Here is a 25934-nt window from a genome sequence, read left to right as displayed (position 1 = left end):
GCCGACTGCGAGCCAGGCCTAATCACCCAATATCAGTGCCCGACCTCACTAATGCTCATGGCTGAATGGAAGCAAATCCCCACAGCAATTTTCCAACATCTAGTGGAAAGCCATCCCAGAAGAGTAGAGGCTGTCACAGCAGCAGGGGGGGGGGGACCAACTCCATATTGATGCCCATGATTTCGGAATGAGATGTTCGACGAGCAGATGTCCACTTACTTTTGGAAGGTAGACTCAGCGATATGACATAGATGCAGAAATAAACAGCACAGTGGATTAATTTGGAAAGGCTCAACATCGCCTGGCTACCACGCTGTAACAGCTAGAAGCCAACCCGTGCACATGTGCAGATACTGGGTGTGACTATGTGAGTGAAGTCTTGCATCTCGCTCATCTCAATATCTGCAGTGCTGCTCGTGGCAACATCATTTCACTGAGTCTACCTTTAACCAGCGGCTGCACCGATACCACTTCTCAAATAATAGATTGTGAAAGGTCTAACGGTTACTCATTTCCTTAAAATAACTAAAAACCATTGCAGAACATTGATTGGGTTTTAATCTGAATGTTTGAACAACCAAAGCCTTAGATATTTGATGGAATATGGATGGTATTATTCAGATGCAGTAAACACACATTTGGGCATGATTCACAAATAGTGTGTATAATTACAGGGCAATGCTTATTGAACTTTGTATTAACAAAAAAAATTTACTTTAAACAATGAAGAGAGTAGAAAATAGTAATTTACAGCATTGGCACAAAAACATTGCAGCAGGATTCATGGTCCCCTTCCTGAGAGGAGACTGAGTGATCATCAGTAGCCTTTTTTGTCTTCTTCGAGAAACGCTTTGAATATAAAATGAAAAATAACAAACAATATTCTCCTCTCATCTTCTTTAAGAGTGCCTGGGGAGGGGTGTTCCATGCATAGCAATTCTAATTTGTTTCATGGAAGTGTCTGCGCAGTCAAAGTTCCACCCACCTCGGTCAACTACAAACAACACCTCAAGCTGCCAAGAATGGCCAAAATGTAGAGGGGGAAATGTTCACCTGAAATAACTGTGGCCTGATAATAATAGCAAATATTCCAGGTTTTATAACAAATTTGATCAAAAACATAAGTGATATCCTGACAACAGTAGCCCTCAGAGTTGCTTCTCAAGCAGTCTGTGGGAATAGATTGGAAGACATACCATAACAAGAACCCATCCTTAAACATGGAATCTCATTGTAGAGAGGAACCAATAGGGATATGAGAAATCTGTTATTTCTTTAGCCCTCCAAAGGTGTATCTCTAAAGAGATGGATTGAATTGGTGCATACAGTTGGTTGCTGCTCATGTCCAATGATAATGAAGGGGGGGTGGAGCTACCGCACAATGTCAATAGGAGCACACAGTAACTGACAGGTATGAATGTAGATTAACTCAAAATAAACCAGTAGATTAGTGCTGTCCTTTTCAAATCAGAAGGATATCAACATCAATCAAGTAACAAAAAAACGATATCGTCACATTGAATAATTATAATATAGTCAGGAGTAGGTGTGTGGTCATTGGGAGTTCAGTTCCAGGTGCAACAGAGGTCAGTCTGGTTGTTTCCAGAGCACCGTTCCCCTCTCCCCTTCCAACATGAGCCCTATAGTACCTCAGGTTCTCGACTAAAGGTTCTCCCCGGGCTGGTACTGGGGCTCAGTGGAGGTAAAGTAGTCTTCCAGGAAGCCCTGCAGGTACTCGAATGTGGGCCTCTCCTCAGCGTCCTTCCTCCAGCAGGTGAGCATGAGGTCATGGAGGGAGTCAGGGCACTCAGCAGGACAAGGCATCCTGTAACCACGTTCCACCTGGTCCAGCACCTCCCGATTCACCATGCCTGGGGGAGAGAGAGCGAGAGAGGAAAGGGACGGGGAGAACACAAACATCATTATACAGGGACCGAATGACAGGAGAGATAGATACTGCATTGACCTTCATGGTTTCAAAAGGTTAACGGCCAACAGTGTCTTCACATAGGCAGTCTTGCTTGCCAGCAGTGTGCGTCTTTGGGATGTGCTCACAGTGGTAAGCAACTCTATCACACAAGGGATCCTTTCACCAAAGCGACATCTTTGAAGATTCACAGTTGCTACCTGGATATGGTACTCTCCCCTTGGTGGCCAGTTCTGTCAGTAAGACCCCGAACGACCAGACGTCTGATTTGATGGTGAAGCGGCCATACAATGCAGCTTCAGGAGCCGTCCACTTGATGGGGAACTTTGCTCCTGCAAGGTAGGAGACACACGTTAGACAAGACTCTGTAATTCAAGTTGTGGTGAGAAAACCTGAGAATAAAAACGATGCCAATAATGTCTGATGAGAGATGGCTTCAACGCATGCCAATTTGTCTGGCGGGCCCAAACATTGAGAGGAGAGAGAGAGAAAAAAAACAGAGAGGAGAGACAGACAAAAGGAAGCGAGATGGTAATCAGCCCCCTCTAGTGGTCTTACCCTGCCTGGCAGTGTACTCATTGTCCTCTATGAGACGGGCCAGTCCGAAGTCAGCCACTTTACAAACCAAGTTGTCTCCCACTAGAATGTTGGCAGCCCTGAGGTCTCTGTGGACGTAGTTCATCCTCTCTACATACGCCATTCCTGAGGCAATCTGACGAGAAGACACATGTTTAGGTTTGACTAAAACAGCCAGCGTGTTTGTGTGTGGGTGTAATACTGGAAAGTATTTACACTGACCATCTCTAAACTATCTTACCTGTGAGGCCATGTCTACCAGCTGAGGAAGGCGGAGCATCTTGCCCATGTCTCCCTTCAGGAAGTCCAATAAGCTTCCTTGTCCCATGTACTCCGTGACAATATAGATAGGTTCTTCAGACACCACGGCGTACAGCTGGACCAGTTTTTCATGTCTCAGCTTCTTCATGACCTGGGCCTCCATAAGGAATGCCTCGGGGGACATGGTACCTGTCTTCAGGGTCTTGACCGCTACCCGCGTTGTCCCGTTCCACGTGCCTACATAAAGGTTACACAGATAGTTGTGTTGTTGTAGTAACAATTGTTATCAGCAGATTATGTTTTTTTTTTAAACTGTCAAATAGCTGCCAAATGCCAAGGAATGTGTTGATGCAATGACAAATGCACTCTATAGACATTTTAGTTCCTCTACATGGCAATACCCTCTGCTTTGTTTGAGAGGCTCAGCTGGTTTAGGGAGTCGGCTGAAGATCTGAAGGATCCCACTGATTAACTGATTCTTAAAGTAGCTGATTAAATCACAACATAGCAGAGCTATTTTTGATTTAATTTTTTTAGGATTCCAATTAGCTACTGCACATGCAGCAGCTACTCTTTCTGGGGTCCACATAAAAACGTACAAATACATGACAAAGTACAGAACAGTTATAGACAGTTACATGATTAAAAAAAAAAATATATATATATATTTATAATGTAACTGTCTATAACTGCTCTGTACTTTGTCATGTATTTGTACATTTTTATGTATATACACTGCTCAAAAAAATAAAGGGAACACTTAAACAACACAATGTAACTCCAAGTCAATCACACTTCTGTGAAATCAAACTGTCCACTTAGGAAGCAACACTGATTGACAATACATTTCACATGCTGTTGTGCAAATGGAATAGACAACAATGGAAATTATAGGCAATTAGCAAGACACCCCCAATAAAGGAGTGGTTCTGCAGGTGGTGTCCACAGACCACTTCTCAGTTCCTATGCTTCCTGGCTGATGTTTTGGTCACTTTTGAATGCTGGCGGTGCTTTCACTCTAGTGGTAGCATGAGACGGAGTCTACAACCCACACAAGTGGCTCAGGTAGTGCAGCTCATCCAGGATGGCACATCAATGCGAGCTGTGGCAAGAAGGTTTGCTGTGTCTGTCAGCGTAGTGTCCAGAGCATGGAGGCGCTACCAGGAGACAGGCCAGTACATCAGGAGACGTGGAGGAGGCCGTAGGAGGGCAACAACCCAGCAGCAGGACCGCTACCTCCGCCTTTGTGCAAGGAGGAGCAGGAGGAGCACTGCCAGAGCCCTGCAAAATGACCTCCAGCAGACCACAAATGTGCATGTGTCTGCTCAAACGGTCAGAAACAGACTCCATGAGGGTGGTATGAGGGCCCGACGTACACAGGTGGGGGTTGTGCTTACAGCCGCCCAACACCGTGCAGGACGTTTGGCATTTGCCAGAGAACACCAAGATTGGCAAATTCGCCACTGGCGCCCTGTGCTCTTCACAGATGAAAGCAGGTTCACACTGAGCACATGTGACCAGACGTGACAGAGTCTGGAGACGCAGTGGAGAACGTTCTGCTGCCTGCAACATCCTCCAGCATGACCGGTTTGGCGGTGGGTCAGTCATGGTGTGGGGTGGCATTCCTTTGGGGGGGCCGCACAGCCCTCCATGTGCTCGCCAGAGGTAGCCTGACTGCCATTAGGTACCGAGATGAGATCCTCAGACCCCTTGTGAGACCATATGCTGGTGCGGTTGGCCCTGGGTTCCTCCTAATGCAAGACAATGCTAGACCTCATGTGGCTGGAGTGTGTCAGCAGTTCCTGCAAGAGGAAGGCATTGATGCTATGGACTGGCCCGCCCGTTCCCCAGACCCGAATCCAATTGAGCACATCTGGGACATCATGTCTCGCTCCATCCACCAACGCCACGTTGCACCACAGACTGTCCAGGAGTTGGCGGATGCTTTAGTCCACGTCTGGGAGGAGATCCCTCAGGAGACCATCCGCCACCTCATCAGGAGCATGCCCAGGCGTTGTAGGGAGGTCATACAGGCACGTGGAGGCCACACACACTACTGAGCCTCATTTTGACTTGTTTTAAGGATATTACATCAAAGTTGGATCAGCCTGTAGTGTGGACTCCAAATCCAGACCTCCATGGGTTGATAAATTGGATTTCCATTGATTATTTTTGTGTGATTTTGTTGTCAGCACATTCAACTATGTAAAGAAAAAAGTATTTAATAAGATTATTTCATTCATTCAGATCTAGGATGTGTTATTTTAGTGTTCCCTTTATTTTTTTGAGCAGTATATATATATAAAAAATACTAAATTAAATAAGAGTTATATATTGGAAAGACACCAAGAGACAACAAATATACTATTCACACACTATTCATACTTTTATATACAGTTAAATCAGCTCTAGTGGAGAGAGGCTGTCTTACCCATCCAGACCTCTCCAAAGCATCCCTGTCCCAGTTTGAGGTCGAGGCATAGGGAGTCCCTGGGGATCTCCCAGGCATCGCGGGCCAGGCCCTGAGTCTGAGGCTTTAGTACGGGACATACCTCCGTCAGACAGTGGCACAGTCCGTCTGCATGCTCTGAGAGGACAGGGAAGAAAACACGGTGAGCTCTAATATCACCTTCTGGTAGTGTTATTTGTTCATCACACATAGTCTCGTCTCAGAGGTATTTGCTTAGAAGTAATTGGTTGAGATGTTTATACTTGTACACAGTGTTGCCAATGTGTGTGTGACTCACTGTGGTAGTGTGTGACCAGCTGCTGTATGTTGTTAAACTGAGTGCGTGAGGTGATGTAGAACCCTCCACTGTCCAGCTTTCTAATCTTGTAGTGTTTCACATTCAGCCCTTTAGTGTTGTCATAGTCCAGGACTGACAGACAGTAGGCACCTAGGGAGAGGTACATTAGAGACAGGAAATCAGTAAAGAAAGCAAGATAACCTTGGGCTAGAAATATCGTCTAATCCTTTATTCACATTTCCATTAGATGATGCCTTTAGCCCCTCCTAGTCTTCCTGGGGCCCAAAGGAAGAGTAGTTTAAAAGAAATTGCTTTATTAGTGTCATTTTGTGTTCACAAGTTCCTTTCCCTTGTGGTCCCACAAAAACAAAACAATACATCCAGTCAGCCACCAGAGGGCGGCACCAGCCCAGTGAGCCAGCCTGACGCGTGAACTCAAAGAACCCCTGGGCAATTCCCCCTCCTTCCCTCTCTGTTTAAACTGGGTGATATGCCTCTGGTTGTCGAACGTTGCAGATAGAGATTTCACGAATAGAGCCGACATGATTCCTTATTCTATATGTTATCTAGAGGCATGTTTACATAACACACACAGTGCCCTGCTAAACGTGCCCCTGGCTCCTCAATGACCTACTTCTTTCTTACTCACTCACCCGAGGGCTCCCGACTGCTCCCACTCAGTTCCCGGCAGCGCCCCCCCCACCTTTACCCTCTCTCTTTCTCCGCTGAGCTCGGCCCATGGTGAGCGTGTGTGCGCGACACTACTGGCTGTGCTGTACTGTAGTGCAGCAGCTGACGATCAGAGGCATCGAACTCCGCTGTACCCCAGGGGCGTCACGTCAAATCCACAAATCAAATTTGATTTGTCACATGCTTGGTAAACAACAGGCGTAGACTAACAGTGAAATGCTTACTTATGGGCCCTTCCCAACAATGCAGAGAGAAAGAAAATAGAGGAATTGTAACACGTAATAATACAAGTACTAATACACAATGAGTAATGATAACTTATATACACGGGGTAGCAGTACCTAGTCGATGTGCAGGGGTACGAGGTAGATACACTGAGTAAACCAAACATTAGATTCAGGCTGTATCACATCCGGCCGAGATTAGGAGTCCCATAGGGTGGCGCACAATGGGCCCAGCGTCGTCCGGGTTTGGCCAGGGTAGGCTGTCATTGTAAATAAGAATTTGTTCTTAACTGACTTGGCCTAGTTAAATAAAAAATAATTAGGAACACCTTCCTAATATTGAGTTGCACCCCCCCTTTTGCCCTCAGAACAGCCTCAATTTGTCGGTGCATGGACTCTACTCTACAAGGTGTCGAAAGCATCCCACAGGGATGCTGGCCCATGTTGACTCCAATGCTTCCCACAGTTGTGTCAAGTTGGCTGAATGTCCGTTGGGTGGTGGACCATTCTTGATACACACAGGAAACTGTTGAGCGTGAAAACCCCAGCAGCGTTGCAGTTCTTGACACAAACCGGTGCACCTGACGTGTATTTCTATACCCCCGTCAAAAGGACCTCACATTTTTTGTCTTGCCCATTCCCCCTCTGAATGGCACACATACACAATCCCTGTCTCAATTCTTATTTTACAAATGAGAGGTTAGCTTTTCTACATAAAAGGGTTGCGAAACAGCTATTTTAAAAGAACCTGGTTGCACAGCTACACGGCTCTGATCCCCAGAAAAGGACAATTCCCATGGGCCAGCATTCCAATGTAGTCTTAATTGTCAGTGGAGATGCTTTGGTGTAATCTGTGAGGTGTTTCCACTGGAGATGCTAGCCTCAGACGCTCACCTTTGGTGGTCTCGCTCTCTCTCACCAGGAACGTCCCTCTCCTGTTGTCCAAACTCAAGAGGAGCCTCTCCGAGTCGCGACGTGTGATCTTCCCAAAATACCACCTAGGGAAGAGAGGGAAGAGAGCACGGGACATAGGGACCAGGTTGAGAGGAAGGAAAAAAAGTGTGGCTGTGTGTGAGAGAGAGAGAGAGAGCGAGCGCGAGAGAACTGCCTTCTGTGCATGCCCCAATCAAAGAAGTATTGCATTCTGATTACTGCCCCTTACCTGGAAGCCATAGGCAATCTGAGATGACTGGTAGGAATAAAGGTAAGAAATGGAATCATTACACAGGTTAGTTTGTGTGTGTTATTATCACGTGTGTCTATTATCTTGTGGAGTATGTATGCCTTCAAGGTGCATAGAGAGATACTGTGGTTGGAGTTTCTTTGAATTCCATCAGTTTTATTTTCAACTCTTGATTAAATGAAATACACGAGAGAGAAGAAAAGGTGGGAAGGATAAGTAGATAAAAGAGAGAGAAGGGAGGGAGGGATTTACTCTTCTGCCTGGATGGAGTCGGAAGGAGCCACATAATTGCTGGGGATGTAACCACTTTCTCCAGTGGTCAGAGAGCGAGCCAGCCACCAGTCCCCTTCTCTGTGGAGACAAGAACGGAACAGTTTCACAGATGGTCTCCTTTGCATGTCTGTGATTCCAGTTTACACGGGGTGATTTTGATTCTGCTTCATATGGTGGGATTCTTAAGACAGGACTCTGAGTGAAGAGACACTTTACACACAGTACATTCACACTGGGAGACAAATATTGAATATAGTCTCCCTTCTTCACTGGAGTTTTCTATTTCGCATAGACAGGACTGTGGCGAAACAGTAACACACACTCATACAGGGTCGACTCAACGGGAGGAAATGATTTACAATATCCGTAGACTACAGGGCGGTTTCGTGAACACAGATTAAAACTCCTGGACTAAGAAGATGCATCAATGAAGATTCTCCATTAAACTCCAATAAATTCTCTAGGATTAGGCTTAATCTGTGTCCAGGAAATCAACCCTAGAACTTCTAGGAATACTAATGGAATGGATGCACGGGGGATTCAAACACAAACGTGTACTATGACAACATTAACCAAATGCCGGGAAGTTATCATGTGAACCAGCAACTATGATGTATTAGTGACATGAACACACAAACACACACACACAGCACCTTCATTCACACGAAGGACACAAAAGACAAGAGAAGCTTCACTGACCTGCTGTTCAACTTTCTCCTAAATACAATTACAAAAAGGCACGAAGAAATAGTTTGGGGAGATGGAGAGAGAGAATAGATGCGAAGGGGGTGGATGGGGTTAAAAAAAAGAGAGACAGAAAGCGTGTTAGCAAAGCAGATTTGTAGCTAGAGATACAGTATACAGAACCATCACAACAGTTATCCACCACCCCCTCATCCCAACGCTTCAGCGGAACCTAGCTCACTTCTCAAAGACATACAGTACAACCACTAAAGCAGAAGTCTGTCTAAAGAGCATACTGTATGTACATGGAAACAAGGTTATTGACTGATTGCATAGAAAGAAGAGACATTAAGCAGCATACCTAAAACAGAGCACAGATAATATAATTGGTGCAGACCTAATACTAACATCAACAAAGCGCCAGAACATTATATCAAGTGCATGGTGCAGAAATAAAGCTAAGAATGGGTTGGCTCACAACATAGGAAATAGTGAAACATTATCTTGTGGTTATCATACTGCGGTGAGGTCTCAGAGTTGATGTATTTGACCTGGTAATCCTAAGGGAATAGCTGTAGCAGCTTCGGGGGGCAGATGCACTAATCACAATGATCCACTATAGTTCTATTGTCCTCAGCTCAGGCCTTCTAGGTCAACACTCTGTTATAGCTACAGTATTGGGGGCTCGGCTCACTAGAATAATATGGTCCGCTGCACTTCTATTGATTAGAGAAAGACTCAAATTTGTAAAAGCAGCACTGACTGACGTTATTAGAATGAATGGTCATTTCTGTCATTTTAACATGTACATTTAAATGAGAGTTATTTCGCAGACAATTATCTAGCAAGACTTCAACTAAGGTAGAGACAGGAAGAAGGGACTAGTCGCAGCAGGAAGGGGCTAGTCGCAGCAGGAAGGGGCTAGTCACAAACAGGAAGAGGCTAGTCACAAACAGGAAGGGGCTAGTCACAAACAGGAAGGGGGTAGAAACATATCAGCCTCCAAGTGGGCGCACCAGTGAGATGAACAGCTGTACTTTTGTGAATGAGCAGAAGAAAATAGGTAATCTACAACAACAAAAATGTGTCAGCTCACACAAAACAGATACTGGTAAAGGGAGACTGTTTCTATGGTTACGGGCTTTACAAAGGGCGGGTGACTGACACATGGTTTGGGGGCAAAACAGCCAGCCAGCACAGCACGAGACCAGACATGCAGACTACTGTGTGTGTGTGTGTGTGTGTGTGTGTGTGTGTGTGTGTGTGTGTGTGTGTGTGTGTGTGTGTGTGTGTGTGTGTGTGTGTGTGTGAGAGAGAATGCGGGGGGTATGTCTGTGTCTATCCCTGGGGAAATGTCCCCATCCTCATCTAATGCAGATATGTTTATTCTACTGCGCCATTTAGTTTATGTTCGTATTCTTATCTTTTATTTCTTCTTATTGTTGCATTGTTTCGAAGGAAGCTGCAAGCAAGTATTTCGTTGGACGATGTACAGTTGAAGTCGGAAGTTTACATACACCTTAGCCAAATGCATTTAAACTCAGTTTTTCACAACTCCTGACATTTAATCGTAGTAAAAATCCCCTGTCTTAGGTCAGTTAGGATCACCACTTTATTTTAAGAATGTGAAATATCAGAATAATAGTAGAGTGAATGATGTATTTCAGCTTTTATTTCTTTCATCACATACTCAGTGGGTCAGAAGTTTACATACACTCAATTAGTATTTGGTAGCGTTGCCTTTAAATTGGGTCAAACATTTCAGGTAGCCTTCCACAAGCTTCCCACAATAGGTTGGGTGAATTTTGGCCCATTCCTCCTAACAGAGCTGGTGCAACTGAGTCAGGTTCGTAGGCCAGGGCTTTGTGATGACCACTAATACCTTGACTTTGTTGTCCTTAAGCCATTTTGCCACAACTTTGGAAGTGTGCTGGGGTCAATGTCCATTTGGAAGACCCATTTGCAACCAAGCTTTAACTTCCTGTCTGATGTCTTGAGAAGTTGCATCAATATATCCACATAATTTCCCTGCCTCATGATGCCATCTATTTTGTGAAGTGCACCAGTCCCTCCTGCAGCAAAGCACCCCCACAACATGGATGCTGCCACCCCTGTGCTTCATGGTTGGGATGGTGTTCTTCGGCTTGCAAGTCTCCCCCTTTTTCCTCCAAACATAACAATGGTCATTATGGCCAAACAGTTCTATATTTGTTTCATCAGACCAGAAGACATTTCCCCAAAAAGTATGTGCAGTTGCAAACCGTAGTCTGCCTTTTTTATGGCGGTTTTGGAGCAGTGGCTTCTTCCTTGCTGAGCGGCTTTTCAGGTTATGTCGATATAGGTCTCGTTTTACTGTGGATATAGATACTTTTGTACCCATTTCCTCCAGCATCTTCACAAGGTCCTTTGCTGTAGTTCTGGGATTGATTTGCACTTTTCGCACCAAAGTACGTTCATCTCTAGGAGACAGAACGCGTCTCCTTCCTGAGCGGTATGACGGCTGCGTGGTCCCATGGTGTTTATACTTTTGTTTGTACCATTGTTTGTACAGATGAAAGTGGTACCTTCAGGCGTTTGGAAACTGCTCCCAAGGATGAACCAGACTTGCGGAGGTCTACAATTTTTTTTCTGAGGTCTTGGCTGATTTATTTAGATTTTCCCATGATGTCAAGCAAAGAGGCACTGAGTTTGAAGGTAAGCCTTGAAATACATCCACAGCTACACCTCCAATTGACTCAAATGATGTCAATTAGCCTATCAGAAGCTTCTAAAGCCAGGAATTTTCCAAACTGTTTAAAGGCACAGTCAACTTAGTGTATGTAAACCTCTAACCCACTGGAATTGGGATACAGTGAATTATAAGTGAAATAATCTGTCTGTAAAAAATAGTTGGAAAAATGACTTGTGTCATGCACAAAGTCGATGTCCTAACCGACTTGCGAAACTATAGTTTGTTAACAAGAAATTTGTAGAGTGGTTGAAAAACGAGTTTTAATGACTCCAACCTAAGTGTATTATAACTTCCGACTTCAACTGTATACCATACGTATGCCGTACATATGACTAATAAAACGTGAAACTTGAAAAACTCATCCCAGTGTGTGTGGTGTTGCCTCACATGTTGTTTACTATTTGTAGCCGTTCCCCCTTCCTGAAAGACAGATCGGAGGCAGTGCGAGACTCGTAGTCATACAGCGCCACGAACGTCGTCACACCTCCTGTGGGGAAGAGAGCAGACAGACACTCATATCTCAGAGGATGAGCCATCAAATATTAAGTGATATTGCAATACCATGTTTAAATATACAGTACTATTCATATATGCAGAGTAAACTGTGTAGCTTTTCCATAAAGGGTATCAAACATACATTGTACTGAATAAGATTTGCATGTACTACAGTAGTCAGTAGCATCAAATAAGTGGCATTCAATGCACCTCTGGCTGTTTTAGATAACAATCTTACCTTTAGTGAAATTAATCACTATAGTGATATAATCATTTATTTATATTCCATTCTAGGTATTAGTGGGGTATCTGGGCCCTACAGTCTTACCTGCAAGTGTCCCTCTGTTAGGAGACGTGACGCTATTGGCGGACTCCACTCCCCCAAACAGGGCCAGCTCTGGGGTATTAATCAACGGCTGAGTGGACCGGCGTGTTCCGCCCACTGCTGGACTCAGATTGGGCGTGAGGGTGTGCTGGGCGGGGCTGATGTTGTAGCCGCCACCCCCTCCTCCTAAACTGATGTTACCATCAAGACTCCGTGTCCGAAGGCCTGCGTCTTTGGGCTTGCTCTTGCTTCCCCCCATGGCCTAAGCCTGTAAGACAAACAGAGAGACTTATGAGCTTTTGCACTTTAAGCAAAAACAATAAAATGCTGGGAGTTTGGATTAATTAAACAGCTCAATAAGATATTGCACAGTTCAGACTTCTCCTTTCTACATGATGGTATAGTCTTAGAATAGTGACATTATCTTCAGCCAAACACCATTTTATATCTAGATAATGTATATTTATTAGGGCTGACCATTTAGTCATTTAGTCGATTGTTTGGTCAATAGGCTGTTGGTCGACCAAGATTTTTTTAGTCGAGCAGTAGCAAATATATATGGCACATGAGACATGTCTGATTCACGCCTGTCTGCGTGGACTGACCCATTGCGGAGGCCGCGGGATTGGCACACCAGTAGTACATTTACTATTAATTTCCATAATTTCTTATATATATATACACACACACACACACACACACACACACACATATATATATACATACACACACATATATACACACACACACATATACACACACACACATATACACACACACACATATACACACACACATATACACACACACACACATATATATATACATTTATATATATATATTTATATATATATAAAAATAAATAAAATAATACCCCTTTTTCTCCCCAATTGGTAGTTACAGTCTTGTCTCATCGCTGCAACCTCCCGTACGGACTCAGGAGAGTCGAAGGTCGAGAGCCATGCGTCCTCCGAAACACAACCCAACCAAGCCGCACTGCTTCTTGACACAATGCCCACTAACCCGGAAGCCAGTCACACCAATGTGTCGGAGGAAACGCCGTACACCTGGTGACCATGTCAGCGTGCACTGTGCCTGGCCCGCAGCAGGAGTCGCAAGTGCGTGATGGGACAAGGACATCCCTGCCGGCCAAACCCTCCCCTAACCTGGACGATGCTGGGCCAATTGTGAGCCGCCCCATGGGTCTCCCAGTGATGGCCAGCTGCGACAGAGCCTGGACTCGAACCCAGAATCTCTAGTGGCACAGACCACTGCCCCACTTGGGAGGCCAATTCACATCATTTCTAATCTACAATGCTTGTTTGGTTACAGTAATTTCTGTCAATGTATTCAATATAAGCTCATCAAAAAAAGAAATGTCCTCTCACTGTCAACTGCGTTTATTTTCAGCAAATATTTGTATGAACATAAGATTCAACAACAGACACACTGAACAAGTTCCACAGACATGTGACTAACAGAAATTGAATAATGTGTCCCGGAAGAAAGGGGGGGTCAAAATCAAAAGTAACAGTCAGTATCTGGTGTGGCCACCAGCTGCATTAAGTACTGCAGTGCATCTCCTCCTCATGGACTGCACCAGATTTGCCAGTTCTTGCTGTGAGATGTTACCCCAGTCTTCCACCAAGGCACCTGCAAGTTCCCAGACATTTCTGGGGTGAATGGCCCTAGCCCTCACCCTCCGATTCAACAGGTCCCAGATGTGCTCAATGGGATTGAGATCCGGGCTCTTCACTGGCTATGGCAGAAGACTGACATTCCTGTCTTGGAGGAAATCATGCACAGAACGAGCAGTATGGCTGGTGGCATTGTCATGCTGCAGGATGAACCTGCAGGAAGGGTACCACATGAGGGAGGAGGATGTCTTCCCTGTAATGCACAGCATTGAGATTGCTGCAATGACAACAAGCTCAGTCCGATGATGCTGTGACACATCGCCCCAGACCATGACGAACCCTGTCACGTAGAGTAGGCCAGAAGGCTGAACTGGAAAACCTAACCTCTATAAAAAATAAAAAGATGGTGGAGCCGCAAAAGTTCTTCTGTGCAAAGGTGTTTATTTACATAGTGATTCCGGAACAAAAACAACAGCACTGCCATCAAACATATACCTTATGGGACCGCTTAAAAACAATGCTGTCCCATCCACAGCTCAATCCAAAATGCCTCTCAATGAACTGAAAGAGAGGCTCCTTTTGTAGGGGTAGCCCCTCCCCTCAGAACAATTAACACTAATTAATTAAGCAATTACCTATTCAACCTACAGTTTCCATTTATCTAAACATACCAAAATATATACATTGCAACACGTTTATGAAACAACATCACAATATAACATTTACAAAATTACATCACTACTGACAGTGTCTTCCAATATGCCCATTTACATTAATGAGCCATTCCGGACAGGCACTACAAAGTAAGCCCAATTCCCTTAGCTCGGGTCCTTATCCAGCATACCCGTAAGCTATAGAGATGGAGAGAGAGGAACAGAACAAACAACCGCGCTCATCCATAACATCGATAAGTATACTAAATATTGCTTATATTAAATATGAACACATGTCTGTTTATTTCTTTATACCATAACCGGTTACTGAAGTAAGTGTGAAATGTATGTACTAAGATAGAGAAGCTAACTTGTGTGTCGACCCACATTGTTAACTTATCTGATAACGGAGCAGGGAGGAGTGATGAATGTGTGCGTGCGTTAAAGTACCAAATGAAAAACTGTTCCACGAAAATGTGTATATGAAAATCATAACTAGCACTCAGATCAGTAGAAATGGTAGGATAACTTGGCACTCCAAATGGAAAAAGTTTGCGACCGCTGGTGTAGCCTATTATCGGCAACTTCAGGAGCATAACAGTAGAATCTGCTAAGACCAGCAGCAGCGGGTGGAGGAGGCTCAGAAACAGGTTTTTTTCTTCTGGTTAGGCTATATTTATCTCTGGCTCCCTCTTTAGTAATTTGTGTGTCTTCATTTTTAATTGCAATGCTTAAAGCGTCAGACAAGCTCAGTAGCCTACATAGGGAGTGTCTATAGATGGAAAAATACACATTTTAAAAGTTCCACCAATCGATTGGTCAAAAGAACAGAAGACTGTCAACAATTTATTTTATTGTTGGGGACAACCCTAATATTTATATTCTGGACTCTGATATGGCTCGTTCTGATTTTTCTTAATTTTGTAAAAAAAAAAAAAAAAAAAACATTTTTGGTTAATGTGTGTATTGCTAGGTATTACTGCACTCACAGTGCAACATCTGCAAATCTGTGTTTGTGACCAATAAACTTTGATTAAATTTTTTATATTTGAACACTCACCTCGCTGACCCCAGGCCTTCCCCAGGCTGCTTAAGAGGGCAGGGCCAAGAGCGGAAACCAGAGATACATGGGAAGCCATACAGTTGCTATATTCTAACCCACAGAAGTACAGTGTCATGTGCAGCAATAATATATGCTTAACCAATGCTTCCCTAAGGATGGGCTTGCAGCTGCCACTCCTCAGCCACCAGACAGGAAGCCACAGCTGTAAGACCCCTCATCCCAGCTTTCACCCACACCCACCCACAACATACCAAACAGAGGCTTCTCCACCCCAAGAGAGATTGAATATGAAATGTATGAAATACAGAAAAGACAGAATGGGAAAGATCATGTTAAGAGAGCAAGAAAGCAGCAACTAAAGTGTATGGACATGGATCATTTTGCTCTCCGCCATCATGGCTTTGTGCCACTGTATGGCCTCCAGTATTCAATGGCAGAGCACATTGCTCTCCGCCATCATGGTTTTGGCAGTGGCACTACAACAGTAGTCAATGGCAGAGGACATAGCCACAGTCCTCAGTTGACTTCAGTTGACACCGAAAATGATCGTCGCCGACAATACCGATCACTTAACGCGGGCATTTTGCTGATATCGTTCATAACGATAATAGCCCATACTAGAGAAATGTGAAGTTTGAAATGAAATACGTTTGCTAATATGGGTGATTGTTAAATGGGACAATGATGTCTATAACCGTCAAAACTAGGAGGAGTTTAAAGGATAATAAAAAAAGATGTGGTGCACATTGTTCTAAACATATCTTTCTATTTATGGTTATCGCATCAATTCAGGCAATTTACTGCGATATGGATTTTTACCCATGTAGCCAAGCTCTAGTTTCCACACACTGATATTAATGAGTCAGGATCAATAGATTCACTACCAGTCAGATCAAAGGGTTGGTTGTACAGTACCCAACCTCTCATTCACACCCTCCTACCACCCGGTGAATAGTGTGACCTGCTGCCGTGCCATCGCTCGAGCTCATTTGCTCCCAATGAATGCTGTGAACATGTTGCCCAAGGCGACTCAGTCCATACGGCCATAAGGCTACAAATGGGCTCTGACACATAATTGGATAGAGTTCAATTGAGCATAAATATTGACATGTTGCTGAATCAGTCGGTATAATCACACGACCAGCCTGTATAATCACATGTACTGTAGCAGCTTTAAACAAAAACAGATCGCTCTTTTACCTCAAGAAGAATAGCCTGGATAAAGGACGGTTAAATAAAATAAAAAAATAAAACCAAGAGCTGCAATTCCACAAGAGATTTTGTCAAGAGTATAACAATGACCTATGAGGAGAGTTTACACTTTAACGTGCAATTAAGGCACTAAGATCCCTTAAAGAATCTTGCTCTTTACTCCTAAGCTCCCTGCGTTGTTAGAAAGAGGCTCCAGGTATAAACACATGGTGCATCTCAGTCTAATCACAGTTCAGTGCATGTAATCATTACACTAAATCCAGGTTCATTTAGGGACTCAATCCTCCACTACTATTATGGACGGATACACACTAACCTATGTATTTATTTGGACAGTGAAGCAAAAACGTTTAATTTGTCTCTATACTCCAGCATTTTGGATTTGATATCAAATGTGTTCATATGAGGCGATAGCACAGAATGTCACCTTTTATTTGAGGTTATGTACATATTCGTTTTACTGTTTGGAAATTAAAGCACTATGTATCTAGTCCCCCCATTTGAAGGTGTCAAGTATTTGGGCAAATTTACTTGATGTATAACATTTTGTCAAAAGTTTAGTATTTGGTCCCATATTCTTAACACGCAATGACTACATCAAGCTTGTGACTACAAACTTGTTGGATACATTTGCAGTTCATTTTGGTTGTGTTTCAGATTATTTTGTGCTCAATAGAAATGAATGGTAAATAATGTAGTGTGTCATTTTGGAATTACTTTTACTGTAAATAAGAATTTATTTGTGAACACTTCTACATTAATGTGGATGCTACCAGGATTACAGATAATCCTCAATGAATCATGAATAATGAGTGAGAAAGTTAGATGCATAAATATAATTCCCCCAAAATTGCTAACCTCCCGTTATTGGTAATGGTGAGAGGTTAGCACGTTTTAGGGGCATGATCTTTGTGCATCTGTAATATGTTGTTATTGTCTAGAACTGTTCTGTACTTTGTCATGAATTTGTGCGTTTTATGTGGACCTCAGGAAGAGTAGCTGCTGCATGTTCAGTAGCTAATTCGGGATTCTAATAAACTAAACTAAAACTCCAAAGTAACTCAACTCCAAAGTAACTCAACCAAACTCCAAAGTAACTCAACCAAACTCCAAAGTAACTAAACCAAACTCCAAAGTAAGATCCAAAGGATTCAGCTACTTTCTATCCCGTTGATCTAACTACGGAGTCAGTCATTGTGTGGTAGTGGAGTCATTCACCAGGCTGCCATGTGTCTGTCTATAATCCTGCTAAACTAAACCAAGGTAGCAAGGCTAGGGTGACAGACAGCTTCTCAGAGGCTTGCAATGTACTGATGACACGCTGGAAAAATGTATGACACACAAAGAAAAAACACCCTTCTTTCACCAGGGGGAACTTTCTGAGACCTATCCGTGCTTCTCGTCTCTCATTGGAGAGACACGCACACACATACTTGGCAGGCAGCCAGGAGATTGGAGACGGAGGCCCCATAGCCTCTTGCTGCTTATCAAACAGCTGAGGAGATTCCTATGGATCCGATGTAGACTAGGACACAGCAGCAGCCTGTCTATCCTGCCAGCCTCCATCTTTCTCACTCACACACACTTTTCATGAGGAGGAAAAGCTGAACCGGGGGGGCTCATTACATTTCTAACCCAGCCGGCGTCAGGGTGTGGGAGGGGGCTGGTTGTTGGAAGGAAAGGGGGGCTGGTGGGGAGCGAGAGGGGGCAATGGGGATAGAGGCAGTCGATATGTCCCCCAAGGGGATGTCTGTACAACGGGGTAGTTTTACTGTACAGTAGCTAACAGTGTGGCCAGGTTAGAGCGCAGTCAGTGCACACACTCGAGCAGACACAAAGAGGACGGGTGGCACAGCAAGCCAGTCTTTGTGTCTCATCCACTGCATATTAAATATCCTCACTGTAAATCAGCCTATACTCCAGAGTTTTATGTTTGTTGACTGTATTTAATAAAGTATATTATCTATTCTGTATGGTGACAATGTTGACTGTCTATTCTGTCTGTACATTGTCTATTGCTGGCAGCACCTATTTACTAAGTCGAATTTTGGGCATGTGTAAATGTAGGCTACTTGGCGAATAAAGTGACTGATTGTGGTTGAATGGTTAATACGCCTTTTCAGACTCTACCATCTCACTGTCTCCCTCCATCAAATGACCCATCACATTCCACACAACTGGCACTTTCATGATGGAGATGTTATTTGAATATGTCTCAGGCATTTATTTAGTAATACACATAACAGTTTCTTAGTGAATACGCTGAACCCACTTCATTAGTGGAAATCAATGTAATATCTAGATCAGCTTTAGACTATAGCATGCAACAAGAGCTTAACATACCATGTGATCTAAAAAAAAAAATCCCTATTTTCTTTTTTCTTCTTTTTTTTGTTATTTCCTCCCATTAACATCCAAAAACAAAACTCCAACAAAGCTTGTTTGTCAGATCTGACTAAATCTACCCACGTCTCAGACAGCTGAGTGAAGTAAACATCAGATGGGTCTCAAAGTCTGGGCTCTGGGGCATTCCACCCTTCCTCTATTACACTACTGCTCAAACAAAGAACTCTACTGTCAACTCACACTCCCAGCAAGCCTTTACAATCAAACACAATTAATTTGATTCACACTATAGATCCGACCTGGATCGCACTGTGTTGGCTCGGCTACTGCATGGTTTGAAACAGGCAGCACTTTGCCTATGCCCAAGCCACTGCGTGAGTGAGTGAGTGAGTGTGTGAGAGAGAGAGAGAGCGCTCTACCACCCAGATTCTGCCCTTTGTGCATGTACACTGTAATAAACCAGTGAGGTCCTGTCAGTGCCTCATTGACTAATAAGATTGAGGTAACTAAGCACCTGCTCCACTCACTACGATGCAGAAAGAAACCCAGTAATATCCCTCTGGCAGCAAGGCAGGGGGTGATGAGGGATAATTATGCACAAGGAACCGGCAATGGTTTCCAAATCCTTACAGTCTCATGGGCATTGGCTGAATGGGGGGGCATTGGCTGAATGGGGGGCATTGGCTGAATGGGGGGGTCTTTTCATTTCGCTGCCGGTAGTTGTTTTTTTTGTATATTCTGTTGTTGTTCTCTCTTCATTTTTCTGTTTCTTCTGAAAGGATAATCTCTGACTAGGAAAGTGAAACAGATTATTCAAAGGCTATGGTGTTATTAATCTATTTAAGACGGTGCACATTAATCACTTCTTTGTCTGAACATTTCCTATTAATTCAATAACACATTGATACAAATTTTAAAAAATCCCTGATGAATTCAGTTAGTGTTTTTGCTTAATTTTTAGCTCCTTATTGATAATCAAGAAGTCATCATTTACTCATGAATAGTGGTCCTTCGTGGCTCAGTTGGTAGAGCATGGCGCGTTCAACGACATGGGCTTGTGGGTTTGATTTCCGCTGGGCCCACCCATATGGAGCGGCAGGTAGGCTAGTTGTTAGAGCGTTGGGCCAGTAACCGGAAGGTTGCTGGATCGAATCCACGAGCCGACAAGGTAAAAATCTGTCTATCTGTCCCTGAGCAAGGCAGTTAACCCACTGTTCCCCGGGCGCCGAAGACGTGGATGTCGATTATGGCAGCCCCCTGCACCTCTCTGATTCAGAGGGGTTGGGTTAAATGCGTTAGACCCATTTCAGTTGAATACATTCAGTTGGACAAATGACTAGGTATCTCCCTTTCCCATATCAATTTGTATGCATACACTACTTGTAAGTCGCTTTGGAAAAAATCGTCAGCAAAATGGCATATTATTATATTATGAAAGTAATAAAACAGCATGCAGGCTTGATTAGATTTTTTCAGGCTAAGATTGAAACCCTGTAGCCAACTATGATGATGGACTGTTGACAGTAAGCGAGAATTGCACGCTCATTCCAGTGAGACAGCACAGAGGAAATCACAGAGGAAATCAAAACAAAACTCATGAGAAGGAGAATCGCCACTGGGGGGAAAAAAAGAGACCAAAACATAATGAGCCTGAAAGTCGTCATTGTGGCCATGCTGTGGCAGTCTGACGTCAGTGGTGAGGCTTGACATTTAGGTCCCATCTTATCCACTAGCCTTCCTTCCGCAGTCCTCCCATTACATGAGTGACAGAACTACAGGTGCCAGACAGGTGGAGAGATAGTCATCATGATTTTATTCCATTTGCATGAGTAAGACATCAAATATTGTTTTAATATGCTGTATGCATCTGAGCCCTGGACAGCTCGGTACAGTTTGTGTTTTTTAGGCTCAGGCCAGGAAAAACTAAATTTGTACTGTAGATGTGCTTCTTCTTTCACATGGCATGCAACTTATAGTACATCTAACCCAGGGATGGGCAACTTTGATGGAGGTGGGGGCCACCCAAAATCTGAACTCATCAGATTTTTGGTCGCAGGTCTGCATACCCAAATATGCAGTCAGAGCCTGCCCTAGCCTTTTGGGGTCCCTAAGTACAATTTATTGGGCCCACCCCCGCCTTGCGAGCAAAACATTGAAGTTTTAGTGTGAATTTCCTGCAATTCTACACATTTTACTATGGGGCGTAAAGAAAATGTTGCAGTTTTAAAGCAAGTTTGCTGCAATTGTACACCTTTTGCCACAGGTTGGAGAGAAATGTTTGCAGTTTTTTTACATGATATCTGAGTGAGAGTTACCCCAAAAATCTATGGGGGCCCCTCAGTCGCTAATTCGACCATGATTACTACAAATTTTGATAGCTGGCTAGACTAATTTACTAATCTAAAAAATGTTAGCTGACATGGGCTAATTGAGTGACTGTCAGTGACTGACGTAACTTGTGTATTCTACTATTATAACTCTCAGTAAGTTGAAACCCCAACTGAGTTACTCATTTTGCATTTCTTTATGCATTTCTTTTAAATTAAAAAAAAAGAAAAATAAATTGGGCCGGCCGTTAGTGGCCAATCCATGATTTTACCACATAGGTTCTAACAACAAATCAAGATATAGCTTGACTCTGTCCTGTAACATAACATGTGAACTGCTTCCCAGGCTACTACTATCGTTATCAGCTGGAGACAAGTCTGAGCCACAGGTATAGTCAACTGGGGATGCTAAAGAAAGGATTCAGAGAAATACTCATATCAAAACACTGAGGTACTGTACATCAAGTATCGAAAGGTCAGATCATAGGCAAAATATCTGAGGCTAAGGTTGGTTTCACGTCATTGCTCAACGATGTTCTCATTTAGGCGGAAGTTTCACATGAACTCCCTGAGAAAAAGAAGGTTGAGGCTAAGTTAGACCAGCATTGGGCCAGGGCATTGCAGCATGTGGTCCTGTGTCTGAAACAGTTACTGACCGTCAAATTCTTGCTTCCTCAATTCTTCTCAAAGTGAATTGGAGGAGAGGATCTAAGGTCCCTCCTACAATACGCTTGGTGAGGAACTGAGGAAACAAGAATGGAGGAAGCGAGGAGTTCACTGCTACAGATGTAACTTTTTTTAGACACAGCCATGGATCAGGCCCTGGACGTATTCCTTCATCTTAATGCTCTCTAAGTAATTACTTAAGGGAAAGCAGGGAAAGTGGGAGGCTTTGGCTCGACCCTCCTTTCCTGCGTCACTGCCCACCATCTGCTTGTTCCCTCCAGATTATCAACATCAATTCTGTAATCGTGTTCAGCTATGCCGTGAGGACATTCCATCTGGGGAGTCAAGACTAGCTGTAACAGAACAACATGGCTACAACAAAATTGAAAGACCGGATATACCGGTCGGACTTACTACATGCAGCGGCTCTGCCGAGCACATATCTTATCCTGCCTAGACAAATCCATCTGCCGCATTCTGCTAAATACGAGAAGGCACCCAACAGTAAATCTCCCCTACAGACTCCAGGAAGATCTAGGACTCAGTCAGATAATTATGACTGAGTCATGCTTATCTTGCTCAGACAAAGACAGGTGCTCCGGTTCATGGCTGTCTACAAAACAGTTACAATAGAACTTGGGGTTTTGCAAGGGCCAAAACTGTAAACATCCACCCACAGTGAGAGTGAGCGAGAGGACACTGGCATTCCACAAGCAACTGCCCAAATGCACTTGTACACTCCCACTTATTTTATTTTTCAGGGGGAAAAAACAGCAGCAAGTTTATCAGATAAAGAGAGAAAGACAGAGAGAGAAAGAGCGAGAGAGTAAAGTCTCCCTGGCTGTCTTGGAGCTATCAGGTTGGATGCCGGTCATGTCCTGAGAACGACTGAAGTGAAATCACCCAGAAAATTCTTTCCATTTATGTTTTGATCTCCAGAGAGTCCTGTAAAAACACAGTCTGCATCCCAAATGGCAGCCTATTCCCTTTAAAAAGTGGCCCATATGTCTCCGGTCGAAAGCAATGTACCACATAGGGGATAGGGTGCCATTTGGGAAACTCAATGTATCGTAGCCTCATTCAGACGAAAGAGTAGCAGAGGAAGGAGTTCGCTTCTGGTGCAGAGTTTGCGGTAAAATATTACGCGCTGCGGCAGTGCTACGATTTGGGGCGCAGCGTTTACCCACTTTCCTTTTCCCAGCAGTCTCTTAAGAGTCTACTGTACTGCATAGAGTCCTGATCCCATTCACAGCTCAAGTATGTGTGTGTTTGGGGGGGAGGGGGGTGATGTGAACTTAACCCAATCTAAGTTCACATCACCTTCGGTTTTAAAACAAAACATCCTGTCAGTGTGACCATGAGTGCGAGTGACATCTCTCTCGCCCTCAAAAAAGGCTCAGAGGCTGAGGCTGGTTGGCCTTACAACCCTGCCTCTTCAGGCAGGCCTTTCATATTTACGACTTCACAACAACAAATGAGCCACTGGTCTGGCAGGGTTCCCAGATCCATGGATTTTCTAAAGGCCTGTTATCACCAGTTCTTAATCTCACTGCAACACATATTAAATCATTTGGGAATTTAGGCTCAACTCAAAAATAATCTGGGCCATTTTGTATAAGAAGGGATTAGTTCAGAGGACAGTTCCTGTGACGTCATGGAGGGAGGGAGTTTTCTGAAAGAACCTAAACAACAGGAGTTAAGTAAAAAAAAGAAAAAAGGTACTTCACTTACTGTAGAGCAACAAAAAAGTAGGATATTTTCACTTTTTCAACCCTCCTTTTGCTTTCTTTAATCATCTCTCCCTTGTTTAATTCCTTCCTTCACTCATTCTTCATTCCCTACCAGAACCACAATTCAGTCAAGTTACTCAACATAGGACACATCAATATCGTGCATCACAAAGTATCCTGTGACAAAATTAGAGAGTGTTACAAGAGCAGAGAGGAGCAACTTCTAGCACTATCCCTGCTCTCTGCAACCATGATTCAGAGGCATAGTCATTCCAGGACACAAACTATTCTGTGACCAAATTGAGAGTGTGGCAAGCAAGAGCAGAGCTGAGCCGAGCTAACAGAGCGCAGCACGCCAGTCTCTCTCCTTCCCTGAAGTGAGCCTCCCACCCAGGCAAGCCTGGCCCATCTGATCTGAGCCACACACAGGAGACGAACCCCAGTCCCACAGCAGCTCTGTGTGTGAATCATCCACAGATTGTACCTCGGTGTGGGATAAATCCCATGTTAGACAGCAGCACAGCACTGTTTCCCACGCAACTCTGACTGACTGAGCCGTAGGCCTACAACCATCCCAACTCAGACTTTGCTGTACCATGCCTAGTGCCTTATACGAGGCTCTTTAGAGACAGACATGGAGAATTAAAAATGGTTAGCTTACACAAGTTTGGGAAGTGGATTTACAAAATATGACTCTTTCCGTCTCTGAGGTTCTGTAAGAGGTTCAAGCTGTTGACTGATTTTGGAATTGAAAAACAAAAATTGGTTGACTGTTTTGAATCACGAGATTATCAAAAAGAGGGAACTCCTAGAGCGCCAAAAGTGATCATCATTGCTTAACTAATAAGGAGGTAGCAAACAAAAACACTACTGATGTGGACAGCTTCAGAGCAGTAGTGAAGCCACTAGGGCTGTCCCCGACTAAAAAAAATCTTGGTAGACCGAAAGTAGTCTGTTCTTTTGACCAGTCGAATACTCAAATTTTAAAATGTGTATTTTTCCATATATAGACACACCCTATGTGTTTTAATAAAATGTATTCACCTAACCCAACTATTCTCTTCCTGCTCCTGCTGGCTTTTGCAGATTCTGCCATTACTCTCCTGAAGTTGCCGGTAATAGGCTACACAAGGAGTCGACAACCCTTCTAATGTGGACTGCCAATTTATCTTACCATTTCTACTGATCTGCGTTCCAGTTATTGTTTTCATATGGACATTTCCGTGAAACAGTTTCAATTAATATATAATAATTTCTTCATATCTCAAAATCATTGTCATGTGATTAATCAAAATTCTATCCAAATCTAAATGAAAATGATAAACCTAAAAAGTAATTTCTACTGCCATTGCCAACTATTTCAAAATAGTCTACATTGCAGCTGCATGGAGAAAATATCCGGATGAAAATAAATATCCGATAAATCGCATTGGCTACACATGGCCTGTCTGCAACAAACTTGAAACATTGTATCAACCATTAACTTGGGTCTGGCAGAAGCTTGCACTAGCAACATTGTCTAAAATATTCTGGGCCCTCAGAGTTTCCTGAGCCAGTGAGCTCAGGACAGACACATCTGTAGACTATTTGCGCAAGGGATAAGAAGGAGTGCTTGACTTGGGCAGGAGCTCACCGGAACGGAGTACCCGCTCCACCAATGTTCTACTGCTTGAGCTGTTCCTCTTATAGAATATTAGCTCAACAGTATTGTGGAGCTCCTGCACCTAAATATAAACAGTACCAGCACCAAAAATGATTACCAGAACCCATTTCAGTCCAAGTCACGCACTGATAAGAAGCCTATTTTATGACGTTTCCACTGGATCAGAGCATGACATTTTTCCCTTTCACGCTGAGTGGTTATCGAAAGGGAGAGAGCTCTAATAAAATCTAATACATTGAGGAACTATTGTAATTCTCAATGGATGTAAAAACAGACTTCATTTGCTTGCTGTTTGAAGTGAAGAAAACACTACTTTGAGAAGCTCCACAGATCATTAGTGGTGGTGCGTTAAGCCAATAAGAAATACTATCAGATCCCCAAATGGGCACATTTATATGCCTACATTTGCATGCAGGCCAGGTAGCCTATAGTCCTACTTCTATTGACAAGAGCGCTGCAAACAAAAGACAATGACTACATTGACAGAACTCATAAGCGGAATTAAATAAAACAAAACTTGT

General features: G+C 43.6%; 1 protein-coding gene across 5 annotated transcripts in view; it reads right to left on the bottom strand.

Moving 5' to 3' along the window:
* LOC106567112 (proto-oncogene tyrosine-protein kinase Src) overlaps positions 1-25934 on the bottom strand; it is a 55240-nt gene that overhangs the window by 4734 nt on the left and 24572 nt on the right. Inside the window, exons 2-13 of one of the 5 annotated variants that reach the window (XM_045693259.1) lie at positions 12120-12384; positions 11684-11783; positions 8581-8598; positions 7861-7959; positions 7588-7614; positions 7320-7423; positions 5512-5661; positions 5196-5351; positions 2745-3001; positions 2486-2639; positions 2128-2259; positions 1650-1871 (exon numbers count right to left, since the gene is read on the bottom strand). In XM_045693259.1, coding sequence (XP_045549215.1) covers positions 1663-1871; positions 2128-2259; positions 2486-2639; positions 2745-3001; positions 5196-5351; positions 5512-5661; positions 7320-7423; positions 7588-7614; positions 7861-7959; positions 8581-8598; positions 11684-11783; positions 12120-12375 — 1662 coding nt within the window. In that variant the 5' untranslated portion in view covers positions 12376-12384 and the 3' untranslated portion in view covers positions 1650-1662. Of the gene's footprint in view, positions 1-535; positions 1872-2127; positions 2260-2485; positions 2640-2744; positions 3002-5195; positions 5352-5511; positions 5662-7319; positions 7424-7587; positions 7615-7860; positions 7960-8580; positions 8599-11683; positions 11784-12119; positions 12385-25934 lie in introns of those variants that run through there. The other 4 variants (XM_014136021.2, XM_014136023.2, XM_014136022.2 and 1 more) reach the window with 4 other exon arrangements.

The sequence above is a fragment of the Salmo salar genome, chromosome ssa13 (assembly GCF_905237065.1).
Source record: "Salmo salar chromosome ssa13, Ssal_v3.1, whole genome shotgun sequence".
Lineage (NCBI taxonomy): Eukaryota > Metazoa > Chordata > Actinopteri > Salmoniformes > Salmonidae > Salmo > Salmo salar.
Note: the sequence above shows the minus strand (reverse complement) of the source record. Positions and strands in the feature narration are given on the sequence as shown.